Raw genomic sequence first — 27,601 nt, forward strand, 5'->3', positions numbered from 1 at the left:
TCCTGTTTCATTCAGACCAACTTGTCTGAATTGGTGCACTTTCTTTCCAGCTTAGTCATTCTTGCACTAGCACTTTTAGACCTTTCACACACAAGCACTTGAATTTCTTTTATTGCCACACTTTCTTGTTTTATTTCTGCACTTTCGTCACTCAGTACCAATATAGCATTATCCATTTCATGCCTTTCAGTCAACAACTGCCATTCACACTCACCAGCTTCTCTGCCTTCTGTCTGATCTCTTTGTCCTAAATCAAATTTCAGTGCATCACTGGTTACCTTTCCTAACAGCGGTGAAATATCTATCGGTGTAGCATATTCTTTAAATACTGGACAGGCCTCAGAATTACCTGGAGATGGTGGTGTAGGGGAGAATAATGGAAGATTACATTCTTGCTGTTTTCCCTTCCTTTCATCTCTCTCCTTTTCCTCACACTCACATTCCCACTCTTTATCTGAGCACTCATCTGTCTCAGCGAAGTCACCCACCCATGTTTTAGGGTTCCTGTTACTACGGCCCTAACTTTCACCAAGGGTGATTTACACTCACTTGCCCTGCTTTCTACTTTAGCAGTGGGTGTCCTACATGATAGCACTTCACATTCTTCACACCAACTGTTACGTCTTTCAAAACTCTCACACAACATTCCACAACTTTCTCTTTCAGTCACTTTGCTATTTTCTTTCTCATATTGATCTTCCTTATTACCAATTGTAGCTGCGTTTTCAGCAGCTTCAACTCAAAAAATGGGATTTAACAAAAGCCTGACGCGCAGAAATGATTCCAACAGACAAAATATCTTTGTTTTTAAAAATTTAGTTAAGTTTCAATGTAAAACAGTTAACACAAAAAAAAAAGAAAATTAAAATAGCAAAAAAAGGAAAAATTAATGTTAAGAAAAGTTCAGTTCTAAGCTTAATCTCTTTACATCTCAAGTCGTTACCATTTACTTAACGTTTCAGAACCATTTCTACACGGTCAGAAAACTGTATGCTTATCCCATTTCTAACTTGAAAATGGGTCTTTCAAGTCCCTCTTTACTGGGACCAGTTCTTACCACAACTAAGCTTATTATCACACTGTTTTTCACTTACTGTATAGTAAGAAGGTTCTATCTCTTACTAACTTATAGGTGGAAAAGACTATACCATAAGTTATGACTAAGAAAGAAATTTATATTCTATTCAAATTAAGCAAACATTAATATGAGTTTCACTCAAAACTTTAACTTTCTAAGATTGGCTCTTACACCTTCCATCTACCTACACATTCACTGAAAGGCTAATAAATGGGATTTTAGTCAAAACATCTAATGCGTGGTTAATTAATTTTATGAGTGAGAGTAGGCGACTGAGCTTGATGGTCACCTCAGCCTTTAATAAGTTCATTCTTCACACCAGTCCCTTTTGTGTTGACTTTTAAGATGTTGAATGAGGTTTGTATTGTTGAGTGTTAGCAGAGAATCCTCCATCACTGACTTCTTTGCACAAATATTACAAACCGCAAATTTGTTATCTCTTGTAGGAAGGCACTAAAACTGTAACACTGGCGAGGACGTGTTTCTGTATGTTGGTAATGTTGGAACTTTGTCTTGCGTGTTTTTTATCATTCAAGATCAGATGTTAAAGTCGGCTAATTTGCTGATCATCAGTCAAGTCATTTGGAGTGAAAATTGGCTTTGTGATCGATTGATCAAATCAGGCCTGTCTTTCACATATGAGAGAAAGGTGGAGAAATTGAACAGACAGCAGCAGAACATGTAAAGACGTCACATGGAGTGGCCAGACCATAAATGGCATCTCAGTGTGAGGATAGAACTCCAACCAGTGTGCCACCACTTTACTTGTACTGTGTCATTTATTTTAAAAGGCGAGTAGTGCTTAGGAATTTGGGTATCAAACCCTGAAGTTGCAGGTTCAGATTCAGCTATTGACACTATGTGACCTCGAACAAGTCACATGACCTCTCTGTGCTCCGTTTGGAAGAAAAAGAGAAATGTAACCAATTGTGTCTCAAATGTTGTAAGTTGCCTTGGATAAACATGTCAGGAAAAAAATATTTAAAATGTTTGTGTTATTTCAGATTTACAGAAGAATGTCAGCTTCTCTCCACCTTCATTTGGTCATCCCTCTCCTCAATACAAAGAGAAAGGTATGAAGAAATCAGAAAGAGGATCAGAGAACCTGACAGCAGCCTTTTTGCAGTTCAGTTCTCCCCCTGCTGCAGGAGTAACACAGACAGAAGCCATCAAAACTGATGGACAGCAAGTGGGGAAAGAAATCCAAATTCATACTGGAAAAACATGTTTGGAATGTGGCGAACAATTCACACACAAAAGTGATCTTAATAAGCATATGAAGATTCACAATGGAGAAAAAACATATTGCTGTTCAGAATGTGGTAAATCTTTCCAAAGAAGAAGCAATCTTCAGAACCACAGAAGAATCCACACAGGAGAAAAACCTCATTGCTGTCCAGAATGTGGTAAGTCCTTCTCAAGGAGAAGCGATCTTCAGAGACACAGAAGAATCCATACAGGAGAAAAGCCTGACTATGAAGTAGCAGCCCCAAAGCACCACAAGCTGGTTGATCCTGATAGAAATCTGAAGAGGAAACTCTGTGAGAAACATCAGAAAAGTCTGGAGATGTTTTGTAAAACTGACGAGATTTGTATCTGCATGATGTGTGGAATGACCGAACATAATGGTCATGAAAAGGTCGAGCAGAAGATGGAAAGAGAAGGAAAACAGGTGAGTGGAGTTTAGTGTTTAATGGAAGCTAAATAAACAACAGGAGTTAAGTGATACGTAAATGTAGTTTGTCACAGAAATCTGTTCCTTCATGTTGAGGAGTCTCGGTTTGCTTGTATAGGATAGCAGGGAGCTTGAGGCTATCCTGGTGAGACTGAGTGGGAGACATGAAAGAGTCCAGGATGAGATACACAGTGTGATCCATGGACAGTCGAGTGAGCTGAGTGCTCTCATTAAACTGAGCGGAGGTTCTTTGTGTTCTGATCACTTGTGTCTGGAGTACCTCAGGCCTCTCTAAGAGACACGTTACACTCACATGTCAGTTAATATTGAGCTTTGAGTAACTGATAAAAAAGTGCTATACAAATGTAATGAATTATTATTATTATTATTATTATTATTATTATTATTATTATTATTATTATTATGTTTGGGATTAGATCTAACATTCTTACAATGCGCTTAAAGTTTTAAGTGGTTTTATAGTATAGATGGCATTTTTCAGTTTGCAGTATTTTTGTATTGTCTCATCGCTGCAGGCTCAGTTCACTGGAGACAAGCTGACAAACTTTACAAAATACAACATGTACACACATAAAAGTAAAGATTAGTTTAACTAGACATTAATCAAAGCAACTTCAACTGAGTAACATGAAAGGATCGAACACGACACCTCCATTAATATCATCATCGAGACAAGGCCAGCTAACAAAAGAGGAGAGGAAATCAGAAACAACAACTGTCAGCACATCTGGAGGAAATAAACCTCTGTAGGTTCAGCGGCCATTTTGAACTGACAGAAGTCAGACACGTCTGAAGACCTCAGCCTACTGGTCTTCCACCTCCTGGTGGTCTTTCTGCCATACACGTCTGTGCTGGGGAGGCTAATCAGTCCTTTAACTCTTCAATTCCATGGCTCCCGATACCTCAGGTGTCCCAGTCATGGACTACTAAACAGCTTGGCAGTGGAGAAGTGGAAGAGCAGAATACCAAAATGAGAGGAAAAAACAGAATAGTGGGTGATTGGTAAAAGTTCATGATAATTATATTATTTACACTTTTATACAAATGACTAACAAACAGAGATGTAATAAGCATAGCTAACAGTCAGCTCTACTAGCTATGCCAGGCTAAAGTGGCGACTCGTAAGCCTGAGAGTGAAGGGGCATCATTATATATGAGCAGGCCGATCAGATCACAGTTTTGAGAAGACGTAGTGTAAATATCGACCTCCCTCTGTTGTTTTATTAATCCTTGGACTCTTTAGAAGACTGAAATCATGAGATCTTAATGTGCGCTTGGTTTGAATGTGCAGCTTAGTTCAGTAAGTGGGGCGTCAGCCATTTAATGCTGGATATGCCTGTTTGACACTCCTGTCTGTATTTGGTGGTCTGTAGCCCTCTCCTAATGTCAGTCCTGTACCCTTAATGCTGTCTTGTCAAATCTCTGTTCTTGGCCTTCCTTGGCCTTAGTCAGGTTTCATTTTCTGCCATTCATTTGTTTTCTTTTTGATGACCTCGCGTATTCAGATCTCCTATTTAAAATGTACTGCTAATTTGATTTTGATTAATCCCCTGTAGACAAGGCATTTCAAAGTTAACTTTTTACACTTTTATTATTATTACGGCCTACTACATGGACTGTTAAGACTTCGTAAACTCGCGCTCCTGTTATTTTTGTTCACTTTCACTCTCATTTGAGGTTTTCACTCTTTTGTAACTTACTCTTATTATTATAATCTTTTAATTTATTAGTCTTATGTTTTTGGTTTCCAGTTCTCTAGTTTGATTCTATATTTGTTTTTTGTATTAGTATATTTTTTTACTTTATTGATTAATATCCACCTTAGCTTATCCCTTAGTCTTATTAATATCACTGCCTGTTTCTCATTATGAGTTTGTAAACCTCGACTTCTAAAATTCCTTGTTAAAAGTCCACGACTGACCTCCTTGTTTGCCTTCCCAAAACATCAGTGGATCCCATGCCAGGGTTGCAGCTGCCATCTGCTGTAAAAATCCCCCTGATGCCCCTTAGCCCTGTGCCCCTCCATCTTAAACCAAATGTGAGCCTCATGTTAAAATCTCTGATCTCTCCAGTCCTCCCAGTAGTGTCTTGTGTCACAGACAGCACTTCTGATAAGACCACCGGGTGTCTTCTCCTCCATTTTCACTCTTTTCTTACACAATTGCCAGCCTGCTCTTACTTTTGTCACTTACTGTGACGTTGACAATGACAACTGGATCTGCGCCTCTCTGTAAAATAGCCAAGCCACATGCCCTCCAAGCCATAAAGCAGCCCACTGTGTGCGATTTGTTTGCTCTTCTTCATGTTTGAACTCTAAGTTAGTTAACTTTCACTTGTGTTACTATTTATTTCTCAGATCTTCAGTTATAATGTTTTCTTTAAGTATTTCTATTAATGACTCCTTTGATTTCTTGTCAGATTTCTCTGAGCTCATTAAACTCCTCTTCAGATTTTACTTTTTACTGAACTCCTCAGACTCACTTGTGTCTTCTCGGCCTCAGTTATCTCACTTGACTCCATAAAATGACCAAACACTTGACAAAGTTCTCACAAGTCTCAACTCCACATGGCCTTGTTGGTCCTACAATTGCAGTCCTTTGCCATCCGAGGTCTCCTGGGTTTGCAGGTTTCTTCAGTTTTTATGTGTGAAGCTCTGATATCCTGGTTGTCAATGTGATGTCCTCTCAATCTCAAAGGACTGACTCGTACACCAGTGAGCCTTCAGACTGTCTCCTTTATTTGTAGCTCTCTTCAAGCCCAAACTCCATCTTGAATTTGAAGTGTTAAATTAAACCTTTATTTGAATGTTTGTGTGATATTCATATTTGTTTAATTAAATCTCTGAGTGTCACCTACTGTGTCAAAATGAAGACAAGTGTGACAGAAACAGTAAGTTGTGTCATGGAATGTGAAACAAATGTGTTGTACAAATTTAATCACTCAAAATGACACCACAAGCTGAGAAAGTGGAAGAGAATTCTGATAAGACCACCATGTGTCCTCTTGTGTGTCCAAACAGAAACAGCTGGGGGCGACACTGAGTGAAATTAGGAGGAGACTTGAAGAGAAAGAGAAGAAACTGAAGGAGACAACGAGGACAGTGGAGGAGATGAAGGTGAGTGGAATTAAGATAACACTTCATATCAAAGAGAGGATAAAAACTAAAAGAACTGTGGGAATTTGTGGTAATGACGTGTGAGGACAGGGAGATGGAGAAGGAGAGAAGATGGTTTATTGTGTCCTTGATGGTGTTTCACTGCTGACAGCATTTCATGCTATAGTTATTAGGAATTCACACCACAAGACCCTAATGTCCTCAGGTTTCTCATTCCTCAACTTCAAGGTGACTTCACTCCCCCTAACAATAACTCATGATGAACGTTGGCACTGATGTTCTGAGTTGGATCAGTCGACACAACATTCCCTAATGGACTTTCTCAGTTCATTCTGATATGTTGCAGCTTTATTGGACTCCATAAGTGAACAACAACAACATTTATTTATATAGCACATTTTCGTACAAAAATGTAGTCCAAAGTGCTTTACATAATGAAGAAAAGAAAAAATAAAAGTGACAAGAATAGAAAAAGAAAGACACAATTATAAAACAAAATAAATCAACATTAACATAGAATAAGGAGTAAGGTCCAATGGCCAGGGAGGACAGAAAAAACAAAATAAATAAAATAAAATCTGCAGGGATTCCAGGACCACGGACTGCCCAGTCCCTCTGGGCATTCTACCTAACATAAATGAAATAGTCCTCTTTGTAGTTAGGGTTCTCACGGAAGGGCTTGATGTTGATGGTCATAGAGACTTCTGCCTTTTAATCCATCCATCATTGTTGGAGCATCACGGTGCTTTGAGTAGATGGTAGTGGCCGCAAAGCGGAAAAGGAAACAGAAAAGAGAGTAGGGGTCAGTACAGATTTTAGAGCCACCATGAATAGTTATTATAATGAGTTGAACATACAGAGTATCAGTATTAAGTTAAATGAGATTAAAATGAAGTTATAAAAGGCCATGTTAAAGTAATGTGTTTTCAGCAGTGTTTTAAAGTGCTCCACCGTATCAGCCTGGCGAATTCCTATTGGCAGGCTATTCCAGATTTTAGGTGCATAACAGCAGAAGGCCGCCTCACCACTTCTTTTACGTTTTCCTCTTGGAATTCTAAGCAGACACTCATTTGAAGATCTAAGGTTACGATTTGGAATATAAGGTGTCAGACATTCCGATATATAAGATGGAGCGAGATTATTTAAGGCTTTATAAACCATAAGCAGAATTTTAAAGTCAATCCTGAATGACACAGGTAACCAGTGTAGTGACATCAAAACTGGAGAAATGTGTTCAGATTTTCTTTTCCTAGTTAGGATTCTAGCAGCTGCATTCTGCACTCGTTGCAAACGATTTATGTCTTTTTTGGGTAGTCCTGAGAGGAGTGCGTTACAGTAATCTAGTTGACTGAAAACAAAAGCGTGAACTAATTTCTCAGCATCTTTCAGTGATATAAGAGGTCTAACTTTTGCTATGTTTCTTAAGTGAAAAAATGCTGTCCTAGTGGTCTGATGAATATGCGATTTAAAATTCAGGTTACAGTCAATGGTTACCCCTAAGTTTTTTACTTCCGTTTTGACTTTTAATCCTAATGCATCAAGTTTATTTCTGATAACCTAATTGAATCCATTATTGCCAATCAGAAAAATTTCGCTTTTCTCTTTATTTAACTTGAGAAAATTACTATTCATCCATTCAGAAATACAAGGTAAGAATTGTGTTAGTGAATCGAGAGAGTTGGAGACATCAGGTGCTATTGATAAGTACAGCTGTGTGTCATCAGCATAGCTGTGGTAGCTCACGTTGTGCCCTGAGATAATCTGACCTAACGGAAGCATGTAGATTGAGAAGAGCAGCGGACCCAGGATAGAGCCTTGTGGAACACCATATCGGATATCATGTGTCTTTGAGTTGTAATTACCACAACTAACAAAGAATTTTCTCCCTGCCAGGTAGGATTCAAACCAATTTAGGACCCTGCCAGAGAGGCCCACCCATTGACTAAGGCGATTTCTATGAACGTTGTGATCAATGGTGTCAAATGCAGCACTCAGATCTGAGGATGAGAACAGATAAATGGCCTCTGTCTGCATTTACCCGCAAGCTTATTTGTTTAAAAGTTTCTGTGCTGTGATTTGTTCTGACTGAAATTTATCAAGAATAGCAGGTTTATTGAGGTGGTCATTTAACTGCATAATGACTGCCTTCTCTAGAATTTTACTTAAGAAGGGCAGGTTAGAGATGGGTCTAAAATTTTCAAAAGCAGAGGGGTCAAGATTATGTTTCTTAAGTAGGGGTTTAACTACAGCAGTCTTAAGACAGTCTGGGAAGACCCCCATATCTAATGACGTTTACTATGTCAAGAATATTCTCAATTAGCACGCTTGATACTTCCTTGAAAAACCTTGTTGGTATTGGGTCGAGGACGCAGGTGGAGGGTTTCAGTTGAGAGATTATTTTATATAAATCAGGTAAATCTATCCTGGTGAAAGAATTTAATTTGTTTATAACAGACTACTGGGGCTTAGGAGGATCCGCAGTGTTGGGGAGATATACTATGTTATCTCTAATATTCATTTTTTGATTGAAAAATACAGCAATGTTCTCACAGGTTTCACTGGAAGTATTTTGGAGGCATTTACTAGCATTTTATTTATAATCTTAGAGAAATAGCAGTGTTATTGTATTCTGTTATTTTGACTTTTAATATTTCATGGTGGATAGTTAGTTTAGTCTTCCTCCATTTATGCTCAGCTCTACGACATGTTCTCTTTAAATCAGACACTCTTTGGTTCTTCCATGGTGTAACAATGCTAGAAGATTTTTTAACTATCTTTTCATGTTCAACTATGCCAACAGCAGCTCTCACTTTTGAATTAAATTTTTCCACCTTACTATTTAATCATATTATTATATAATTAGCACTAAAAACGGACTGATTGTTAGAATGTTTGTAAGTTTTAAAGCTGCTGATGAGTCAAAACAATGTTTTCCATTTTTTGAGTGTTTTCTATCATTATTTCTATATTAAATAGTAGAAGAAAATGGTCTGATAGACCAATATCAATGACCTGCTTTACTTCAAATTTTAGTCCTTTAGTAATCACTAAGTCTAACGTATGACCTGCTTTATGTGTAGGCTGATTAACGAGCTGTCTCAAATGAAAAGAGTCCAGGAGGTTCATGAATTCCTTTTCTTTTGGTCACACTGATTATCGATATGAAAGTTAAAGTCGCCGACTATTAAGAGTGTGTCATAGTTCATGATTAAAATTGACATTAAGTCTGAAAATTCTTCAGAGAAAGACACGTTAAATTTAGGAGGTCTATACACGGATAATACTAGAACGTGAGAGTCTCTATGAATAACAACGGTGAGATACTCAAAGGATTAGAATTTTTCAAAACTGACATCTTTACACTTTAACCGGCACGAATAAATGTTTGCCAAGCCGCCCCCCTTTTTTCCCTGGCGGTCTGCATGAATAAAACTGTAATCCGGAGGAGCAGATTCACAGCCACGCATGTCTGAGCTAAGCCAAATTTTACTTAGTTCAATAAAATCAATTTTTCTATCACTAATAAGATCATTGATAAAAAAGTCTTGTTAGTTAAAGCTCTAACATTCAATAGTGCCATATTTAATGTTTCAGAGGGACAGAGATGAATACTATGTGCGTTATTGATATTTGGAACAGAATTATTTTTATTAGCGCCGCTCTGTGTGTATTTTTTATGTAATCTATAATCTGTTTTTATAGTTTTAATGCATTGTTCATCTAAAGTAGCAATTGAAATTAAATTATTGGTGTTTATCCCGCAATGCCTACATTTTTTACGTGCATTAAGATTGGTTATTAGAATATTAATGTTGTGCACTTTTACAGAAGACTTTGTTAAGCCACAGAAGTGACACAGAAGTGACAGTCAAGGAAGAACAAGTGACTGAACGTGAGCACTTCTGTCAGACTGACCTCCATACTGGTTTACGCTTTTCTAGTTTTATTATAGAATTCCAGCACATTAGTGAAACATGAAGTCCTCCATCTAAACCCACACTGACTGCTCATTGGCACTCCTCACCTAGATCTGTGTTGTTCATTCTTTTCCTGATAATTGCTATCATTAATTTATTTGTGACACATATTAAGCTTACATTATTGCCCTTCCAGTTAAAATATAACCCATCCCAACTTCTTCCCACACAAACATTTTACATGTGTATTAAGCCATCTAATCTTCCTAATCTCACATGGACTGGTGTGGAGCAGGTAGACGTCCTGAGATGACCAATTGTCAGTTCTGCTCCTCAGCATTACACTCAACTCTTAAATCTGTACTGCAGAACTGGCAGTCTGTCCCACCTATTTTGATTATTCCGTGACACCTGGACAAGCTTGATGATGACACCTGGGTTATCCACTGCTCTGGTAGCCATCCATAGAAGTTTTCTACCAGTGACCCAGAAGGCAACACAGCATGTGAGACTCTCTGTATCTGAAGCAAAACTTCATCTCAATTTCCAAAATACCTGAATCCCTGACTATGACTACTTTTAGAGCTCTTCATTACTGTCTACTGTCTCAAAGATATCAGAGTCACTGTGCAGCTCTGATAGGTCCTGAAAACAGCTGAACACCTCCAGCTTTGGGGTTGATGATCCTGGACAGTGTGCACCTCATACCCTAAATTTGCATCCTTATACCACAAATCTGCTCAACCCTCTATTCTGTCCAATTCCCTCTGTATATTCCAGACTATCTGTTAATCCACCTCTTTTGGTATCATCTGCAAACTTAATCAGCTTGTTACTGAAATTCATATCCAAATCATTTATATATAGTAAAAATTGCAGTGGCCATAGCACTGATCCCAGCTGGTCTCCACTCTTAACATCGGCCAGTTCTGATGAGGTTCATCACACCATCACCCTCTGCTTCCGGTGTCTGAGCCAATTCGGCACCCATCTAGAAACATCTCTCTGAACTGCCACATCTTTGATTTTGATGCCCAACTTCTCATGTGGCACTTTTTGTGCTTTCTGAAAGTCCAAATTAATATCATCTGCTCCACTTTGATCGTAGCCTTTTTTGCTTCCTCATAGAATTCCAGCATGTTAGTAAAACACAACCTCCCTCTTCTGAGTCCAGGCTGAGTGTTCTTGCCATGTGTTGCTCAATCGTATTCTTAATAATTCCTTCCACTAATTTTCTTGTGATGCACATTCAGCTTACTGGCCTATCGTTGGTTGGATTTGCCTGGTAACCCTCTTTATATAATAAGATAATATTTGCTATTTTCCAGTCCTTCGTAATTCCCAAGTATGTTCACTGTCTGTGTTTTTTAGTTCCCCTTTACTATGCCTGATGCACTTCACCTCCTCTTTGTCTGATCTTTTACTTCTCAAATATTGAAAGAATCTCTTAGGGTCATCTTTTGCCTTATCTGCTTTTTTCCTCTTTAAATGCCTTTTAGCCTCCCTAATATCCTTCTTACTGGTTGCCCTCATGTTCTCATACGCCTTACAGTTCTCTTTGGATATTTTAGTCTTCTACTCCTTATTCGTCCTTTTTTTTCTTTGTAGCTGCTTTTTTTAACTCTTTATTAACTCACTGTGGAGTTTTGTTACATTTCCTATGAATTACAAATTTAGGTCTGTATCTGTCTTGCATTACATGTAAAATATTTTTAAACCTGTTCCACTGCTCGTTGACTGTCTCCACACTTAAAAGCTTATCCCAGTTTATTCTCTTTAGTCTGCTCAAAATTTTCCCTAATGAAGTTAAACTTGACAGTTTTAGTCTTTTCACAGTTGCACTATATATATTTTTATTTTTACACAATTACCTCACAACAGACCAGCTTTTCTCAACAATAGCCATTCTTTTTCTTCTTCTCCCATCCTCTCATTCTCCACTCCAGGTTAACATTGTCCTGATCCACTCTCAAACCCAGATTGACCAGGAGAGGCTCTTTTTAAAGATCACCCTGTGTAACACTAGCAGGGTCCTCACAGGACAGTAGTGCTACCCCCTAGCAGCTTGTGCCAATGGCTCCCATAGATCCTACAGAGCCGCTTATTAAGACTGTATATCCCATACAGACCTACAAGTGCCTTAAGAAGATGTTGCTACCCAGAGTACCAGGGGAATACTAAGCAGGGAATACTCCTGCCACCCTTCTCCTAATTCAAACTCTCCTCTACAACATCAAAATACTAACAAAAGTGTCTTGTGACTTTTATTTTTAAATAGGTGACTCAATTCAATATTTTTCTCCTATCCAACAGCTTTCTGTGGAAAGAGTGATGAGGGAACACGAGAAGAGCTTCACTGATCTGATTCACTGCATTGAGGAAGCCCACAAGAAATTGAAAGAGAGGATCAGAGAACAAGAAAAGAGAGAAATGGAGAAGGCTGAAGGAGTCGTGGAGCAACTGGAGAAGGAGATTGAGGAGCTGAAGAGGAGAGAAGATGAGCTGAAGGAACTTTCAGAGACCAAGGACCATCTCCACTTCCTACAGGTGAGAGCGACACTTCACAGGGAGTCTGATCAGACTGGGGTGTGTGTGACCTGTGAAACTTCAAAATCAAGAGATCTGAGGAGTTTTTATAAATGGCAAGACCTGACCACTCAGTGCAATTTCATATTTGCCTAATATTTCAATAGTTTATGCAAAACTCTGAAAGTTCCTGCCTTCATGTACAAGATAGGGAGGTAAATCTACAGTTGTTTTTTTGCGGAAGAAAATTTATATGAAATGTATTCTTTGTATGAATCACTTTAAATGACATCACCTAGTAAAAAAAGACACCAACTCCTTCATATCTTTAAACACTCCTGTCATGTCACCTCCTCATGTCTTTGTCCTTTAACTGATCACATTCAAATCCTTCAGCATTTCCTCACAGCTCAAATCCCACAGTCCAGTCTGGTCTCTCTTCTTCTTCTCATCTTTATTTTGTGCTGTTTTGTCATTTCTTTAACACACAATATTCCTGATGTGTTCCCACAAGTGTGTTCTACAGGGCAGTTTACAGAACTGTGATGACAAAAGGCTCCCAAGTCTTTCTGACAAGTCACACACTTTCTAGTGGCAGACCTTCTAAGGTAAAATTATACTGAAGATTGTGTGTGTCTATCTTTGGATTTAATTTAATTGACAAAGTTCCTTCTTGTGACAAATATACCATCTATCTATGTATCTATTATAAGGGACGGCCAGCAGCTCAACCCATGCGGGTGCCCCTAGAAGGGAAGGATGGGGGAAGGCAACTACTTTTAGACACTGCCTCCTCCATGACGCTACATGGGGACTTCCCTGCAGCATAGCAGTGCCCTGGATTCCCACAGGGCACTATGGGACTTGGAGTTCAGCTTCACAGACCTGCTGGGTACTGTGGGTGGCACCAGAAGATGCTGCAGGAGGACCTGGGGAGTTTTGCTTTCCTCATAGCTTGTAAGTACTAGTGAGTCACGAGGATAGACATCCAGAAATACTTCCGGGGTAAAGAAAATTCAGGTTCTTCATTTGGCCTGGAAGTGCTGGCAAGTCACGTGGACGAAAGGAGAGAAGCACTTTCGGGTTGGGCACTATTTAGAGGACTGATGTGAACCCAGCAAGCAAGCAAGCCAAAGTCGAGTGGAGGTGGACAAAGCTTGCTTGGAGGTGTGGAGGAGGTGTGAATTGTAATTATTGTGTTATTTGATTGTGTTATGGTGACTGTTGTGCTTAGGGAGCACTGTGCAAGAAGAAAACTATTAAAAATACTTCTTGGGGCTTTTACCTGGTGTCCTGAGCATTGGTCTGTTGGGTTTAAAGGGGCAACAGTGACCCCTAGCGTCCACTCTATCTCTTCTCTATCTCTGTCTCTCCATTAAAGAGCCCATTTCCTTGTTTTGTCTGTTAAGTCAATTTTGCCCCTGCTTGTCCATTGCCCGCTAAGTTTTTGTCACTGTCTTACTCCACTGACAGACTGAGGAGATCGTTCCTCCCCTACACTATGCAACTCTTCAATTCCACCCGGGAGTGTAAATGCTAACATTACTCAAAGTTATTTTTTATTTTTTTTTTTTATTTAATTTTTTTATTTTATTTATTTTATTTTTTTTTCATTTTTTTCATTTTTATTACTATTTAATTTAACATTGTTTTTTTTGTATCAGTATACTGCTGCGGGATTATGTGAATTTCCCCTTGGGATTAATAAAGTATCTATCTATCTATCTATCTATCTATCTATCTATCTATCTATCTATCTATCTATCTATCTATCTATCTATCTATCTATCGCCATTCATCTATCTATCTATCTATCTATCTATCTATCTATCTATCTATCTATCTATCTATCTATCTATCTATCAGTTCACTTATCTACAGTCTGATGATTCACCTCTTAGACTTCTGTTCTAAAAGTTTTTTGAAAATCAAGGCCGATGACATTTTTTGGATCAATCATGTGAAACATTATAAATAACCAATGAATGTATGATAAGTATTCTCTCCATCTAAACCCAGGATGATTGTCCACCACACTGATGTTTAGTTAAGAGGAGGTCCATCTTATTAATGTTACTTTTTATTTCTCCTTGTTCCCTCTTCTCTCCTACTGCAGACTTTCTCAACTTGCTCTGTCCTTCCTGCTGATGGAGACTCGCTCAGCTTTACTGTCACAGTTGAGTTTTCTTCTGAGGACCTGCTAAAGGAGCTGTCAGGTCTGAAAAAGAGTCTGGAGAAGATCAGCCAGCAGGACATCCTGACAAGGACTCCACCAGGTACTGTGAGTGTTCATGTTTTGTTAAAGTCCATTAGGAGGACCAGAGTGAAAATAAAAGGAACACTGAGTTGCATGAAGAAGGCCTGCTCTTTTAAATTTATTTCTACGCTACGCAAGCGTTGTAGTTTTTATACTTGCGCGTGTACTTAACGTAAATCTGGAGGAATCCACCAGGTGGCAGTGCAAGATATTATCACAGTGAGAACATGTTCGGCTTCTCTGTGTTGTGAATTGCCTAGAACACTCATTAAATTCTGATGACACCTTACCGCAATATCTCTGAAAATTATGTTTATTGATTAAATCCATCAATCCAGGGATGTGTCCATTTCAGCAAGCGTTGGGCACGAGTGAGAAACAGTCCCTGGATGAGACCTCAGCTCATCGCAAGGTGAATACAAGCACACACATACACTAGCGTCATTTTAGCGGCATCAAATCACTAAATCTGCATATCTTTGGAAGGAAACCAGAGCACAAGCAGGAAATACTAGCAGGAAATACCAGCAACATAACTTCCTGCGAGACAGCAGTGCTATTGCTCCACCACCGTGACACCCCCATGTGTGTAATTATTAACAGTATTCATTATTTAAACGAAATTATATATAAAATGTAACATACACACTTTAATGCATTTCATCATGAAAGTGGTATCAAGTATAAATCTAAAGATTCTAAATGTGCAGAGAGTTGGAATATCATACATTTAATTTGTTCTGTGTGGTGATCTATTGCTGCTTGCCACTGCTGTCAGGTCCAAGAAGCTTGTAGCGATTAAAAACTGGGATGACGTTTATGATGGTCTGCTTTAATGATAAAGTAAACTATGAGGTTAAAGTGGACATTTCGAGATTAAAGCAGAAGTTTCCACTTTAATCACAAAATAAACGTTTTCACCGTGTCCTTTATTTTTTTCTCAGTGGCTCAAATACAGCGCTATACATTATGTTGCTGTTAAGTTGCAAAAAAAAAAAAGACAGCACAAAAGATGGTATGTGAGACTTTTAAAATGTATCGTGTCATTACGATCGGTAATATGTGACTCTTGAATATAAAATCACCATGAATGCATCTGTATGTCGGCATTTTGCTTCACCACATCGAAGCATTCATCAAACAGCAAAGTGCGCACATCGATCCCCGTAGACTCTGCATAGAGACTTTCTGTCACATGTAGATAGTAAACAGACACTCTGACGTCACGTTCCTATCTTTTAGCACACTGCGCCCCCCGACTTTTTGCTGGCACTGCAACTCGTGCACATGTCGCGTTAATTTCTGAGGACCTGCTCAGAGGACACGTGAAATGTAAGCTGGGAACGCGTGGCAGCCATGATGCGGGCGCGTACTTGTTCTGAGCGTGAAGTATAAACCGGCCCTAAGCCTTTACTGTTAAGAATTTTTTCTAATGTCCCTTACTGTAACTAGCTGTGTGATATCACGCTGTTATTTTAAACAGAGTAACTGAATGTTTCATGTAAATATTTTAAAATGTAAATATTATTAGCGTAGTGAAACACCAGTTTTTTAAACAGTGTTAATGGTACAATGTCTATCTGTTTTGAGCATGTTGTACATTTATGAACCTCTTTGCACCGGACATGCCAGTCCTTACATTCCTCTTTCTTTGTGTTTCTTGTTTGGTAAAAAAGATAAGCAAATTAGAGGAGTGCATTAGAACCCTGACCACTTCAGGACCACCTCAACACTCCACTGAGTGCACGTAACAAGTTCACAGGTGAAACACATTAACAGACTTTACAAATTATAAACTATATAATGTCTACATATCATGATACTGTGTGTTTAAACAAATCTGTAAGCTAAAGCAGTTCTCCACTAATCAACATAAATTGAACCTAACAATGTCTGTCCATAAACAGAACTGCTGAGCCGTGGGCAACTGACAACACAGGAGAGGAAAACAGAAAGTGAGCTGACGAGGGTTAACAGGTCAGACATGTGTGCGCCCAACTGCACCGGCACTGTTTACTACCTGGAAGAAAGTCTGAGATCCAATGGTGGATTAGACTGGGCAAGCTGAACTCAGTCAGTTTCTTATCATGGAGCTCTGAGATGTTGGTATCTAAAGCAGAGGTCAAGTCCACAGAGAAGACTCTCACATGTGTCTGTGGCTCATCAAAATGTTAGTAAATAAAACTCACTGCATCATCCACACATCGGTGGGCTCTGTGTGCAGACTTGATCTGCATGTTTTGTTGCTTTATTTTAACTCCATTACATTTATAATTAGTGTTTTAAGAATTTAACATTATTACATCTTAAATAGGAATGTCAGCATTAATGTGTTAACACTTGAGCTTAATTTAAAAGCCTTGATCCATTAGACTAACACAAAGTTATCGTGAGATGCTAGAATGTACCGTCCTGTCCCTTCTCTGGTCACTTCTTTATCGTCTGAACTGTACTGATCTGCTCTGCTGCTGTCATCTCATCTCATATCACGCAGTCTGCTGTAATGTCCTGAACTGAACTTTACCTTATATACTGTATACAAATGTTTTATTCCATACAAGTCACAGTCAGGAGAATTTCCTTCTCAATTCATGAGAGATTAAGTCATTAATGTAACAATGGAGTAGACACCTGTGATTATTTGCAAGATCAGATCCTGAGATTTTTATTTCCTCAATTTGAATTGCTGCTTTTAGGGTTATTTTATGTAAGTGATCACTTCTTCAAACCATACATTAAAAGGCTGAGAACGCTGTTGTGCCTAAAGCTGTAATGTAACAACAGTTGCCTCGATAACAAAGGGCCTTCTTTTACTAGACATTCATTCTAGAGCTCCTGCAACTGTAAGCATTCAAAATGAATATGACGAGTAATCACAGAAGCAATTCAATGTTGTGCTAAGTAATTTTATTTATTTAATAAAATATAAACAAAATATTAATAAATACAAAAATCAAAACTATTGGATTACAATCTGACAATAGAATTAGGATGTTGTGACTCGGGTGGTTTATTATTTCATTTCAAAATCATTGTTTGATGCTCCTGTTCGATGCTGCATTGTGCAGCTGCCTTTTTTCTTTTTCATATTGTGCGCAAAAAGAGATCTACTGTGGAATTTGAAAATGTGAACAAACTTGTGTGCCTTAGCAACTGGTTTAGAAGGTTAAATAATGATGACAATGGGTTTGAGCAATGTTACAGACATGTTCAAAATACTGTTGATTGTTTGCCATAATTTTAGCAATAAATGGAATTTCTGATATCCTCTGAGAATTATTTCCAGTATATCATAATACTGCCATTATTATATTTATACCTGATCTGATGATGTGGTTTATAGGATATAATAATAAACCAGAATCACTTTAGATTAAGTGTCCGTATGCTGTATGTACCATTGAATTTACCTGTATAATTACAGAGTAACTAGGTGTTATTAATTTCTACTTACTGTGTAATACAGTGTAACAATATAATTAGGTACTAAATTGTAATTGTTGTTCCACAGTTTTTTCTGAAGGGTGTATGCACATAAATTGTGGAATAGCACTTACTGTTAAGTACTTAACCACAGCATTACACAGTAAGCAGGAGGTAATAACACCTAGTTACTCTGTAATTATACAGGTGATTACATGGTAAAATAAAACGTAATTATGGCCACTTAATCTAAAGTGATACCACTAAACCTTGTGAAATACTGTATGCACCGTAATGTGAGATTAATCGTGATTAATCTTGAAAATAAAGTTTAAATAAACACAATTAAAAATGTTCATTTACTGACTGCCCTAATCTTAACATTTTCCATTCTTCTCTTTTCTTTGTATTTTCAGGTCGTGAAGCTCCAATCTTCAGCCTACAGTCTCCTCAACCTCAGAGCAGAGAGGAGTTTTTACAATGTGAGTCTGTCAATTCATTGAATTTATCGTCATTTCACTGTTAATATCTCAGGCCTGGCTTATGACATGAAAGTGTAGCCAGCAGAAAGCATTATGTGAGTGTGGTGTGACTGATGAGCTGAAAGTGACGGGGGTCCTGTGACTGGTGCATTATGGGATTTTGAGATTCAGGACAGGGAATCACCAAAGCAGTCTGTTACACTTGACTCTTTGAAGTTTCAAATGGACTTATGGGAAATAAAAAGAAATCCTGCCAGATATGCCATATCCTCCTCTAATTTGACCCTTTTTTATTGTCTTATTTTTCTTCTTTGCACTTCCTGCTGTTTCCTCTTTCTGTATTCCTGTGTCACCTTTCCGATGCTTTTCTACTTCAGTCATTCACTTATATATTATTATAATAATAATAATTAATAATCTATGGCACTAAATGAAAGCAGCTTAGTGTGCTTCACATTAAAAACACAATGTCAACCACCATGAACATATACATAAACAGTATATGGATATATGGATGCATTGACAAGCAATGGATTAAAAAAAATCAAGAGTCGTCTCCCATAGACTTTCTCATATACTCTGATATGAGAATGGATATTTGAAGAATAAACCACAAGACAATAATTATATTTTTAAATTATGTACAATAAAATACTATCAGAAACAAATTAAATCAAATTAATAATATATTGAACAGTTACTATAAAAGTAATGTTCAATAAATAGGACTTTGCAGCTGCATGAATAAAAAAAAATCAAGTATTTGTTCAGTAAAGTACCACTTGCAATTGATGGATTTTGCCCATCTCATCTATCAATCTCGTTGCGTTTTTGAGATATCGTGTTTGCACACACACTGCCATAATTCTAAAAAATGGTCTTTTTGGACTCAGGAAGGTCTAAAATCTCATGGTTGAATTATTTCATAATTACTATACTTTCTCTATACTTTGTATACGAGAAAGTAAAAAAGAATCAAATTTATGTGAAACAGGTTAAAGCTGACAAAGTATTCAACATCCTCTATTTGTTTCTCCATAGAGCAGAAACTTTAATTTATTCATGACTTAATACGTTGTAGGAATTAAATCAAATGAAGATGGCATTAAAAATTTGTGGAAGCCATTAGATGTTAAAAGACAGCACTGAATAAGAATCAGTCCACTATGAGAATCACAGGGGTCTTCAGTCACTCAGCCCTCACAAAGCTTGGCTGAGTCATTGTGTGCATCACACTGGACATGGATAAGAGAAGAGGAGGAAATGAAGAAGGTCACAGCCCAGCATGGTCAAGGTAAAGGCTACAAGGCCATCTCCATAGAGCTTCATTTTTCTGTGGCCTCTGTAACTAACATCAAGAAGTTTAAGGTCCATTGGACTATAGCCTAACAGACTGTATGCCGCTGCAGATGGTAAATGGACCCCCAAGTGAACAGAATGACAGCTTCAGTGGTGGAGAAAGAACTAAGGCAAACATCAGGACATCTGACCTCCAAGATCAAAGTAAAACAGCTTCAAGAAGCCCCATTAATCACTTACAGAATAAAAGTGGGCTCCATGGTCAAAGACCTCACTTCTTAGAGACAGATAAAAAATACAATCAATAACTGACTTTACAGTGCTTTATAGCAAGTCACAGCAGTTCTGAATCCTCAGAAAACAAAACGAGTGTTCAAGGAAAAAACACAAAATATGGAGGAGGCTCATTAATGTTAGGGGGCTGCTGTTCTGAATCTGTGCAGGGCACAAAATGAGAAGATCATCAAGACATTCTGGAGCAAACGTCACAAAGCTCTGTTTGATGTACAGATCGTGGATCCTCCAGAAGTAAGACCGCCCAAATATGGTGGAAATCGCATTGAAATCTGCTGAAGTGGTCATCTATGCGCCCTAAAATGAATCAAAGTCAACAACCATGGGAGAGCTGGAAGTTACATTTGGGACAATAAGTCCATCAAAGCTCAAGAAGAGTGGGCCAAGTGGGGAGTGAGAAGTTGGCAGATTACATCGCTGGCTTGGAGAGCAGTCTTGGAAACTCCCCGATTACAGTGATGGTGACTTTAATAAGACAAACCTCACCATCGACCTTCCCAGATACAAACATCTTGTTAAATGGCCCACCAAGGACAGGAAGACTTTGGATGACTGCTACTGCGCCATGAAGGACGCATACCGGGCTTTACCTCGCACGCCGCTGGGTAATTCTGACCACGTTATGCTACAGTTACTAAACACTTATTAACAAAGGTTAAAACCAGTTAAACCAGTAAAGAAATCGATTAGTTGATAGACTGATGAGTCAAGTGAAGCATTACAAGACTGTCTGGACTGGACAGATTGGGACATTTTTAAACATTCATGAGCTGAATGACACGGTGACATCTCATATCAGCTTCTGTGAAGAGGTCTGCATTTCCAGCAAATCTATTGTGATTTATAACAATGGAAAGCAGTGGCTCACCAAGATGTAAGGAATCTCCGTCAGGTGAAAGAAAAAGCCCCTAAAACTGGTGATATGGCCACCTAGAGACAGGCCAGGAATCGGCTAAACAACGCAGTGTGATACGCTGAATGGAAACACAGAAATAAACTGGAGCCTCAGTGTGGAGCAGACAGTCACTCCTCTGTGTGGAGAGGCCTTCAGTCTGTTACTAATTCCTAAAAGTCATCTCCCAATGTTCACTCAGACTCCTCATCCCTCCATGACAAACTTCACAAGTTCTGTGGCAGATTTGACCAACAAGCTGCTGAGTCCTTTCATCCTCTCGGCTCCTTTAGCTTTGAGGTGATTTTATCAGCAGCCACTTCTTCACAAAGCTTCTCTCCCCTCTTCTCCCTTTTCTATGAAGGAAAACGATGACGTCAGGAAGTTGTTTACAACACAGAAGTGTAAAAAGACAGCCAGCCCTGACAATCAAATCTGTGCAGGCTGCTCGCTCCCCATTGACTGCAGGTCCACTGATCCTTAAGTTTACTGATGACACCACCATTATTGGTCTAATTACTAACGCCAATGAAACACCATCTAGAAAAGAGGGGTCTTGTCTTGTGTCCTGGTGAGCTTCAACACCCTTCTGCTCAAGACAACCGAGACAGTGGAAATGGCCATTGACTTTCACAAACAGCAGTCACAACCTCTGACACTAGAAATGAATGATTCAGCAGTCAATATGGTGGACTCCTTCAAAGTTCAGAGTACAATAATCACAGACACACTCAGCTGGGACATGAACACCACCACATCACTAAGAAGGCACAGCGGTGATTGGACTTCTTATGCCAGATAAAGAAATTAAATATTTCACAGTCAATCCTCGTTCAGTTTCACAAAGCTGTAATTAAAAGTGTAATCACATTCTCCATTAGTGTCTGGTTTGGCTCACCAACGTCACACTCCATAAATAAATGAGAGCGTGTGGTGAGGTCTGCTGTGCTCTTCATCTGTGCAGACCTGTAGACATCTCGTGTCACTAACCGTGTCATAAGGACCACCACAGACTCATCTCAGCAGCTCATCACTTCTTCACACAAACTCCCAAACGCTTCAATCAATTCAAACTCAAACTAACAGACACCTCCAGAGTTTCTTTGCCAGAGCGACAGCCTCTCGCAGCAGTGACTTAGCCGTCTTCTGTGTGTATTCATGTGTTCTGTCAGAGACTGTGTGAAGGTGTGTGTGTGTACAGTGTAAGGACATGTGTGTGTGACACGGGAATACACACTACACACTACACACTCCACACTCACACTATCACTAGCACATCACTATCAGCACATCTCTTTTATAATTGGATTATTCTACCACTTGGTTTGAAGTTTGTCTTTTTCACTTCAGCTCTTTCTGTTATTTGTCTGTGATGTTGTGTTCCGTTATAAGGAGCTCCAAATCTACCAAGTCAGAGTCCTGCACATGAAGTACTGGAGAATAAAAGGGATTCAAATTTATTGTGATTCCAGAATTTTATTTGAAATCTCCACAAATTCTGTCCAATCAGATGAGTCTCGTCAGGGCAGCTCCTGATTGGTTCTTGTTAATTGCCTGTGTTGTGCTCCACCCCCAGTCCCATTACACACTCCCCGATTTCCTCACTCGTTTTTTTTTCTCTCCTTTCAGACTTCTGTCCCCTCACACTGGACATCAACACGGCACACAGAGACCTACGTCTGTCTGAAGGGAACAAGAAGGTGACATATGAGGGGACAAAAGCCAAATATCCTGATCATCCTGACAGATTTGACTACTGGTGCCAAGTTCTGTGCAGAGAGGCTCTGACTGGGACTCGCTGTTACTGGGAGGTGGAGGGCACTGGACTCTTCATGAAGATTGGAGTTGCATACAAAGGACTGAGCAGGAAAGGAGGGGACGATGAGTGCCGTCTTGGATACAACGACAAGTCCTGGAGTTTGCAGAGGTCTGTTTCCCAGTGCTCTGTGTTTCACAATAACCAGTGGACTGTAATCAGCGCCCCCTCCAGCCCCATAATAGGTGTGTATCTGGACTGGCCTTCTGGCTCTCTGTCATTTTATAGCGTCTCACACACAATGACCCTCCTGCACAGGTTCAACACCTCCTTCACTGAGCCCCTCTATCCAGGGTTTAGTGTTGGTCTTCACTCCAGTGTAACAATCAGCCGTCTGACACCATGCGACCACTGACCAGTACCCTCCACCGGTCACTTGATGTCCCCACAAGCGCAGGTCCTCTTTGAGTTTGTAGTTTAGGGTGAAATTAATTTTACAGGATGGGGGGGTTGGAGGGGGCAGCACCTCTGTGATTGAATTTGTGGATGAGAATGCAGATAGGGGGGTCTCCATTATTATTGGCTTTGAGTAGCCAATCAGGTGCGTGTGTGTCATAATGATGTGCGGTGACACCACGGGCCTACAAATACCAGTCTGACCAGCAGGGGTCTCTGTTTATTCACAGCCACATTTCCTTCAGGACACCCCAACAACTACTGAGGCCCCCAAATGTCACTGAATGTCACCTGTTAAGTCGGACAGGCATGTGGTCCTCCTGGATCAGCACAACTGAAAGGCCACTCACCAGACATGTTGTGACCCTCCATTTGTCACTCAAAGGGTCCTTCACTTCAGAATGAATTCACTGTGAATGTCTGAAGATGAGGACTCACCGGTCAGTCAGATGTTAGCCATACTGACAGAGTTTGTGTTTTAGTTGATGTCACATTAAACTTTAAACTTCACCTCCTTCTTGACCCCAGATTTGTCACTCTTGGTACCCTGAAAGCTCCAACATCTTCAATAAATGAATTATTGGTGAGTTGGCACACACTTGACATGGGTGCACATGTGTGGCTTTTCACTGGACTGACACCCTGTCCAGGGTTGGCCCACCTTGTCCACAAGCCTGAAATTGAAAAGCAGATAAGAAAGACAAGGAATGGAGTGAAGTGGTCACTGATTGGTCAGTCACCAAACTTCTGCCTCTTGTGGCCACTCTGAATATTAAACAGCAATTTATACAAAAAGGAAATCTAAAAGAAAAAAGGAGAAAGCATTCAGTGAAATCCTGAGCAGTGAAACATGAAAGGAGAGAATGAGAAACAATCAGAGAGTCAGACGAATGGAGACTTTAACAGGAGGACTGAGGGTGGGACTGAAGTGCAGTGGCGCCCTCTAGTGGACACCCGCCATATTACACACATGGGAAAGGTCAGCAGTGAAGGGGAGAAAAGAATACAGTGCAGTGTAAAAGAAATAAGAATAAAGTAAAAACACAAGAATAAAACACCTGAAATAAAGAACTTTAAATATATTTGAAACTAATTAAGATTTAAATGAATTAAGAGCAAAATAAGAGAGACACGATCACACAGTCACATGACCTTCAGAGCTGACAGGTGAGCTGATTCTTCTGTAGCCAAACTGCCCCCTCTAGTGGCCACTCTCAATATTAAATGAATGGCAAGGCTGAGGGGAGGAAAGATTTGGGTTTGATCAAATGGATATTTAGTGGAGATTTCTTAATATTGTCATTACCTTTAAGGGCAGTGCAGCTTTGTTAGGTTATGGAAGCTTCTCTATGGGAAAAAAAAACATTTATTTCAATTAAACTTTTTAATAATCATGTATTTACAAAATACAAATCTAATAATTGATTACATTTTGTAAAATAAACTCCCAATGGTGTTTGGTGAATAAACAGTAAGGATGACTGACATTTGTCAAATCTGCTCCTCTGTGACCTTCTGACTTGTCACCACCTCTGGTCACATCTCCTGTGTTGTCTGATCTGAAGATATAACACTCCGTATTGATGATCCATTTCTTAACAGCGCAGGAAAGTCAGAATATGGTTTTAATTCTCAAGACAATGGGGTGAGTAACAAATAAGATGTTGATTTGGATTGAATATTTGATTTGTAAGTCTAGCAGTGAAATCGATCATTTAGACCTGAGCAGTGCTCTCCATTCCACATCTGAGTGTCTGCGCTCTGTCATGTGTCCCGTGTGCCCCCGTGTGTCCGCTGTGCCTTCGTATACCCACTTGAGCCTGACCCCCCCACACACTACTGAGATGTTCAGTTAATAATAAAGATAAACATTAAATTGTTAATTTGACACTGATGGACACCAGAAAAAGCTGAAGAGCATTGAGGACTGAAGTCAGCTGTGATGTTTTATTTTGAGTTTCATTTCTTCTTTAAATGAGTTTGCTTTTACTTTAATCTTTTTGTTATTTTGTATGAATTGTTTTGTAAATGGTATTGATTTTGTTGTTCTATGTATGGTGTGCTGATGAATATTTTCTTTCTATGTATTCGGTTAGTTTTGTTGTCCTTAATTTTTTTCTGTGTGCTTCATTTCTGTTTCTGTGTGGAGCCCAGGGGGCGGCGCCACTTGACACTGCAGCTGAAGCTCCGCCCCCAGGAGTATTTAAGAAGAAGCTGCAGATGAAAGAGTCACTCCAACACTGGGCTCTGTCCTGTCTGGTGGGCTGTGCTTTATGTTTTGATATTTGGTGGTCCTTTTGGTCTTCTGCTCTTGTTTAGATTTGTTGGATTTTGGTTGCTTGAGGTTTTTGCTTTATTATGCCTCATTTGTGATTTTTTTTTTTTTTTGTAATATTTGAATCCTTTCTTTAATTTTAAAAATAATTATTTGAATACTCAGTAAACTGTATTTGATTTTATTGTGCCAGATTTATTTTTGTTTTTCTATATTTACATTTTCTCTCTTAGGAGACGCTTTCATCTAAAAGACATTAAAAGTTAACATCTGTCTGAGGACTGTTTGGTACAACTGTGACAGGGAGCAGTGGGCCCAATTGGTTTAAATTCTGTTAACAAAGAGTTAATGTGCAGGGCACCTTTTCTGAGTTTGTGACATTAAAAGTGGTGTCCCTCAGGGTCCGCACTGGGGTTGCTGCTCTCGTTAATAATATATATAAATAAACGAGAGAGGAGAATCACAAAGAGAGAGGAGACTCAGACTGACGGGCTGACTTCATGTTGAAGTTGATGACGAGTGAAGTGTTGTGTGTCACTGCGGTGTGAGAGTTCACTAAAACACAACGTCTGCTCCTGAATGAGTAAAGAACTATACAGATAATATTCAGTCAGTGAGTCGTCTCAGTAAGACAGAATTAGAGTGTAAAAGGTCTTAGCGTCAGGACAGGGGGCTCTAGTAAGAGGTGGGCAGCACGAGTGCTCATGAATAGGAAGAAGTCCAAACGGTGTAAGCAGAGGCAAAGAGCTGAAAAGAGGGGAATACAGACAGGAAAAGTAAAGCTGAATAACTTGATGGAGAGACACCAGCAGATGGTTGAGCATCACAGGAGCTGAAGGGGCCAGCGGGTGTTACAGAACTGCACTTCTTAGCTAACCTGATATTCATCTGAACAATCAAACTTAAATAATGTAAATTTAATAAAAAGGGGCTGAGCATCTAAGTGATCCAAGTTTTAAAATGAGGCCAACAAGTCCTGTTTGATGTTGGACTTTTGGAGGGCGGCTTGGATGGGTCAGTCCTCCTTTAAGGTCACGTCTGCAGGAGACCCCCAGCTGGTCGAGCCCCTGAAGCCCGGAGGAGGAGGTCACTGGCCTGCACTGTAGTAGACAATTGGTGGTCCTGGACCAGGGGTCCTTCATGGAGATGGAGTGCATGGTGTGAACTGCTGTTACTCCTGAATGCTTACTGTGCTATTGGGAGTGGAATTCCAAACCTGCTGAGATGTCTGACACCCTACTGCTCACTCGTCACTTTATCTTATTTAACAGGTAAAATCTCAATCTACCCCTAAGAATAAAGTGTGAAGAGGACAACTTACTTTAAGTTAGATGAAACTGAAATCACCATCCAAGGAACTTCCAGAAGCTTCTTTAGAATTCAGTGCAAGTGGATTCACGTTGTCCTTACTTAAGAATGTTGAGCGCCTGTTAGCCCTTCAGATGCTTCGGTGTCTTCAAGTGACGACTGCATGTTGGGTCATCCGACTTCACGGCTCTCCTGATGGGATGTTAAGGATGACAGAGCTGAACTGAAATGAGATATGGGATTACTTTTTGTGTGGTTGATTACTATGAGTCACATTAACGTAATATAATCTTATAAAATGAATGCTGAGAAGAAGACTACAAACAACAGACAATGAACGTAACACCATACATTACATACAACATCAGGTGATAAACACAAGAAACACTCCTGGATTTGTAAGTGTGGCCCGATGTTAAGTAGCCTGTCCCTGAACCTGCTGCTGCTGACCACAGAAAATCTGAAAACTGTCTCAGCAGCCAAAGACAACAGTGGGGCCCGATGCCTGATGTGGTTTACAGCCTCTATGGCACGGACCACCCAGCTCAAATTAATGAAGGACACACAAGATTTAATGTCATTTATTTGCAGTAGCTCAGTGCAGATGGTCTACTCAATGAACGTGACATGCATATACTGTAGTGAGAGACCCCATAAATGGCACAGTGTAAGACCACCACCATGTTTCAGCAGTAACAGGATCTCATGTTCATGTCAGATGGTGCTGAGAGATGGAAAAGAAAATGCAAATAAATCACAAGCTATAACAGTCAGGTGCTCATCTTTCACAGGTTGTGTGATCAGAACAAACATCAAATTCTTACATC

The 27,601-nt window shown here is 39.4% G+C and overlaps 2 protein-coding genes across 2 annotated transcripts; both read left to right on the top strand.

Moving 5' to 3' along the window:
* Positions 1–2,505: 2,505 nt before the first annotated feature.
* Positions 2,506–12,272, top strand: LOC120528383 (tripartite motif-containing protein 29-like; the record flags this gene model as incomplete). The annotated part of the gene is made up of 3 exons (XM_039752542.1): positions 2,506–2,750; positions 5,794–5,889; positions 12,120–12,272. Coding segments are annotated over exons 1-3 (354 nt in total), but the record flags the coding sequence as incomplete, so codon positions are not given.
* A 605-nt stretch (positions 12,273–12,877) lies between these two features.
* On the top strand, positions 12,878–23,150 carry LOC120528981 (tripartite motif-containing protein 16-like protein). Its single transcript, XM_039753047.1, has 4 exons — positions 12,878–12,940; positions 14,449–14,608; positions 18,429–18,494; positions 22,609–23,150. The coding sequence occupies exons 1-4, from the start codon at positions 12,878–12,880 to the stop codon at positions 23,148–23,150; spliced, it is 831 nt and encodes a 276-aa protein (XP_039608981.1).
* The last annotated feature ends 4,451 nt before the right edge of the window (positions 23,151–27,601 follow it).

Source organism: Polypterus senegalus, chromosome 4 (genome assembly GCF_016835505.1).
Source record: "Polypterus senegalus isolate Bchr_013 chromosome 4, ASM1683550v1, whole genome shotgun sequence".
Classification (NCBI taxonomy): domain Eukaryota; kingdom Metazoa; phylum Chordata; class Cladistia; order Polypteriformes; family Polypteridae; genus Polypterus; species Polypterus senegalus.

Excerpts from the sequence above, each read along its gene's own strand:
- LOC120528981 (XM_039753047.1), top strand. The coding sequence starts at position 12,878 with ATGACAAAAGGCTCCCAAGTCTTTCTGACAAGTCACACACTTTCTAGT. Across the intron at positions 14,609-18,428 it reads CCTGACAAGGACTCCACCAG|GTCGTGAAGCTCCAATCTTC; the intron begins GTACTGTGAGTG and ends TTGTATTTTCAG. Across the intron at positions 18,495-22,608 it reads CAGAGAGGAGTTTTTACAAT|ACTTCTGTCCCCTCACACTG; the intron begins GTGAGTCTGTCA and ends CTCTCCTTTCAG.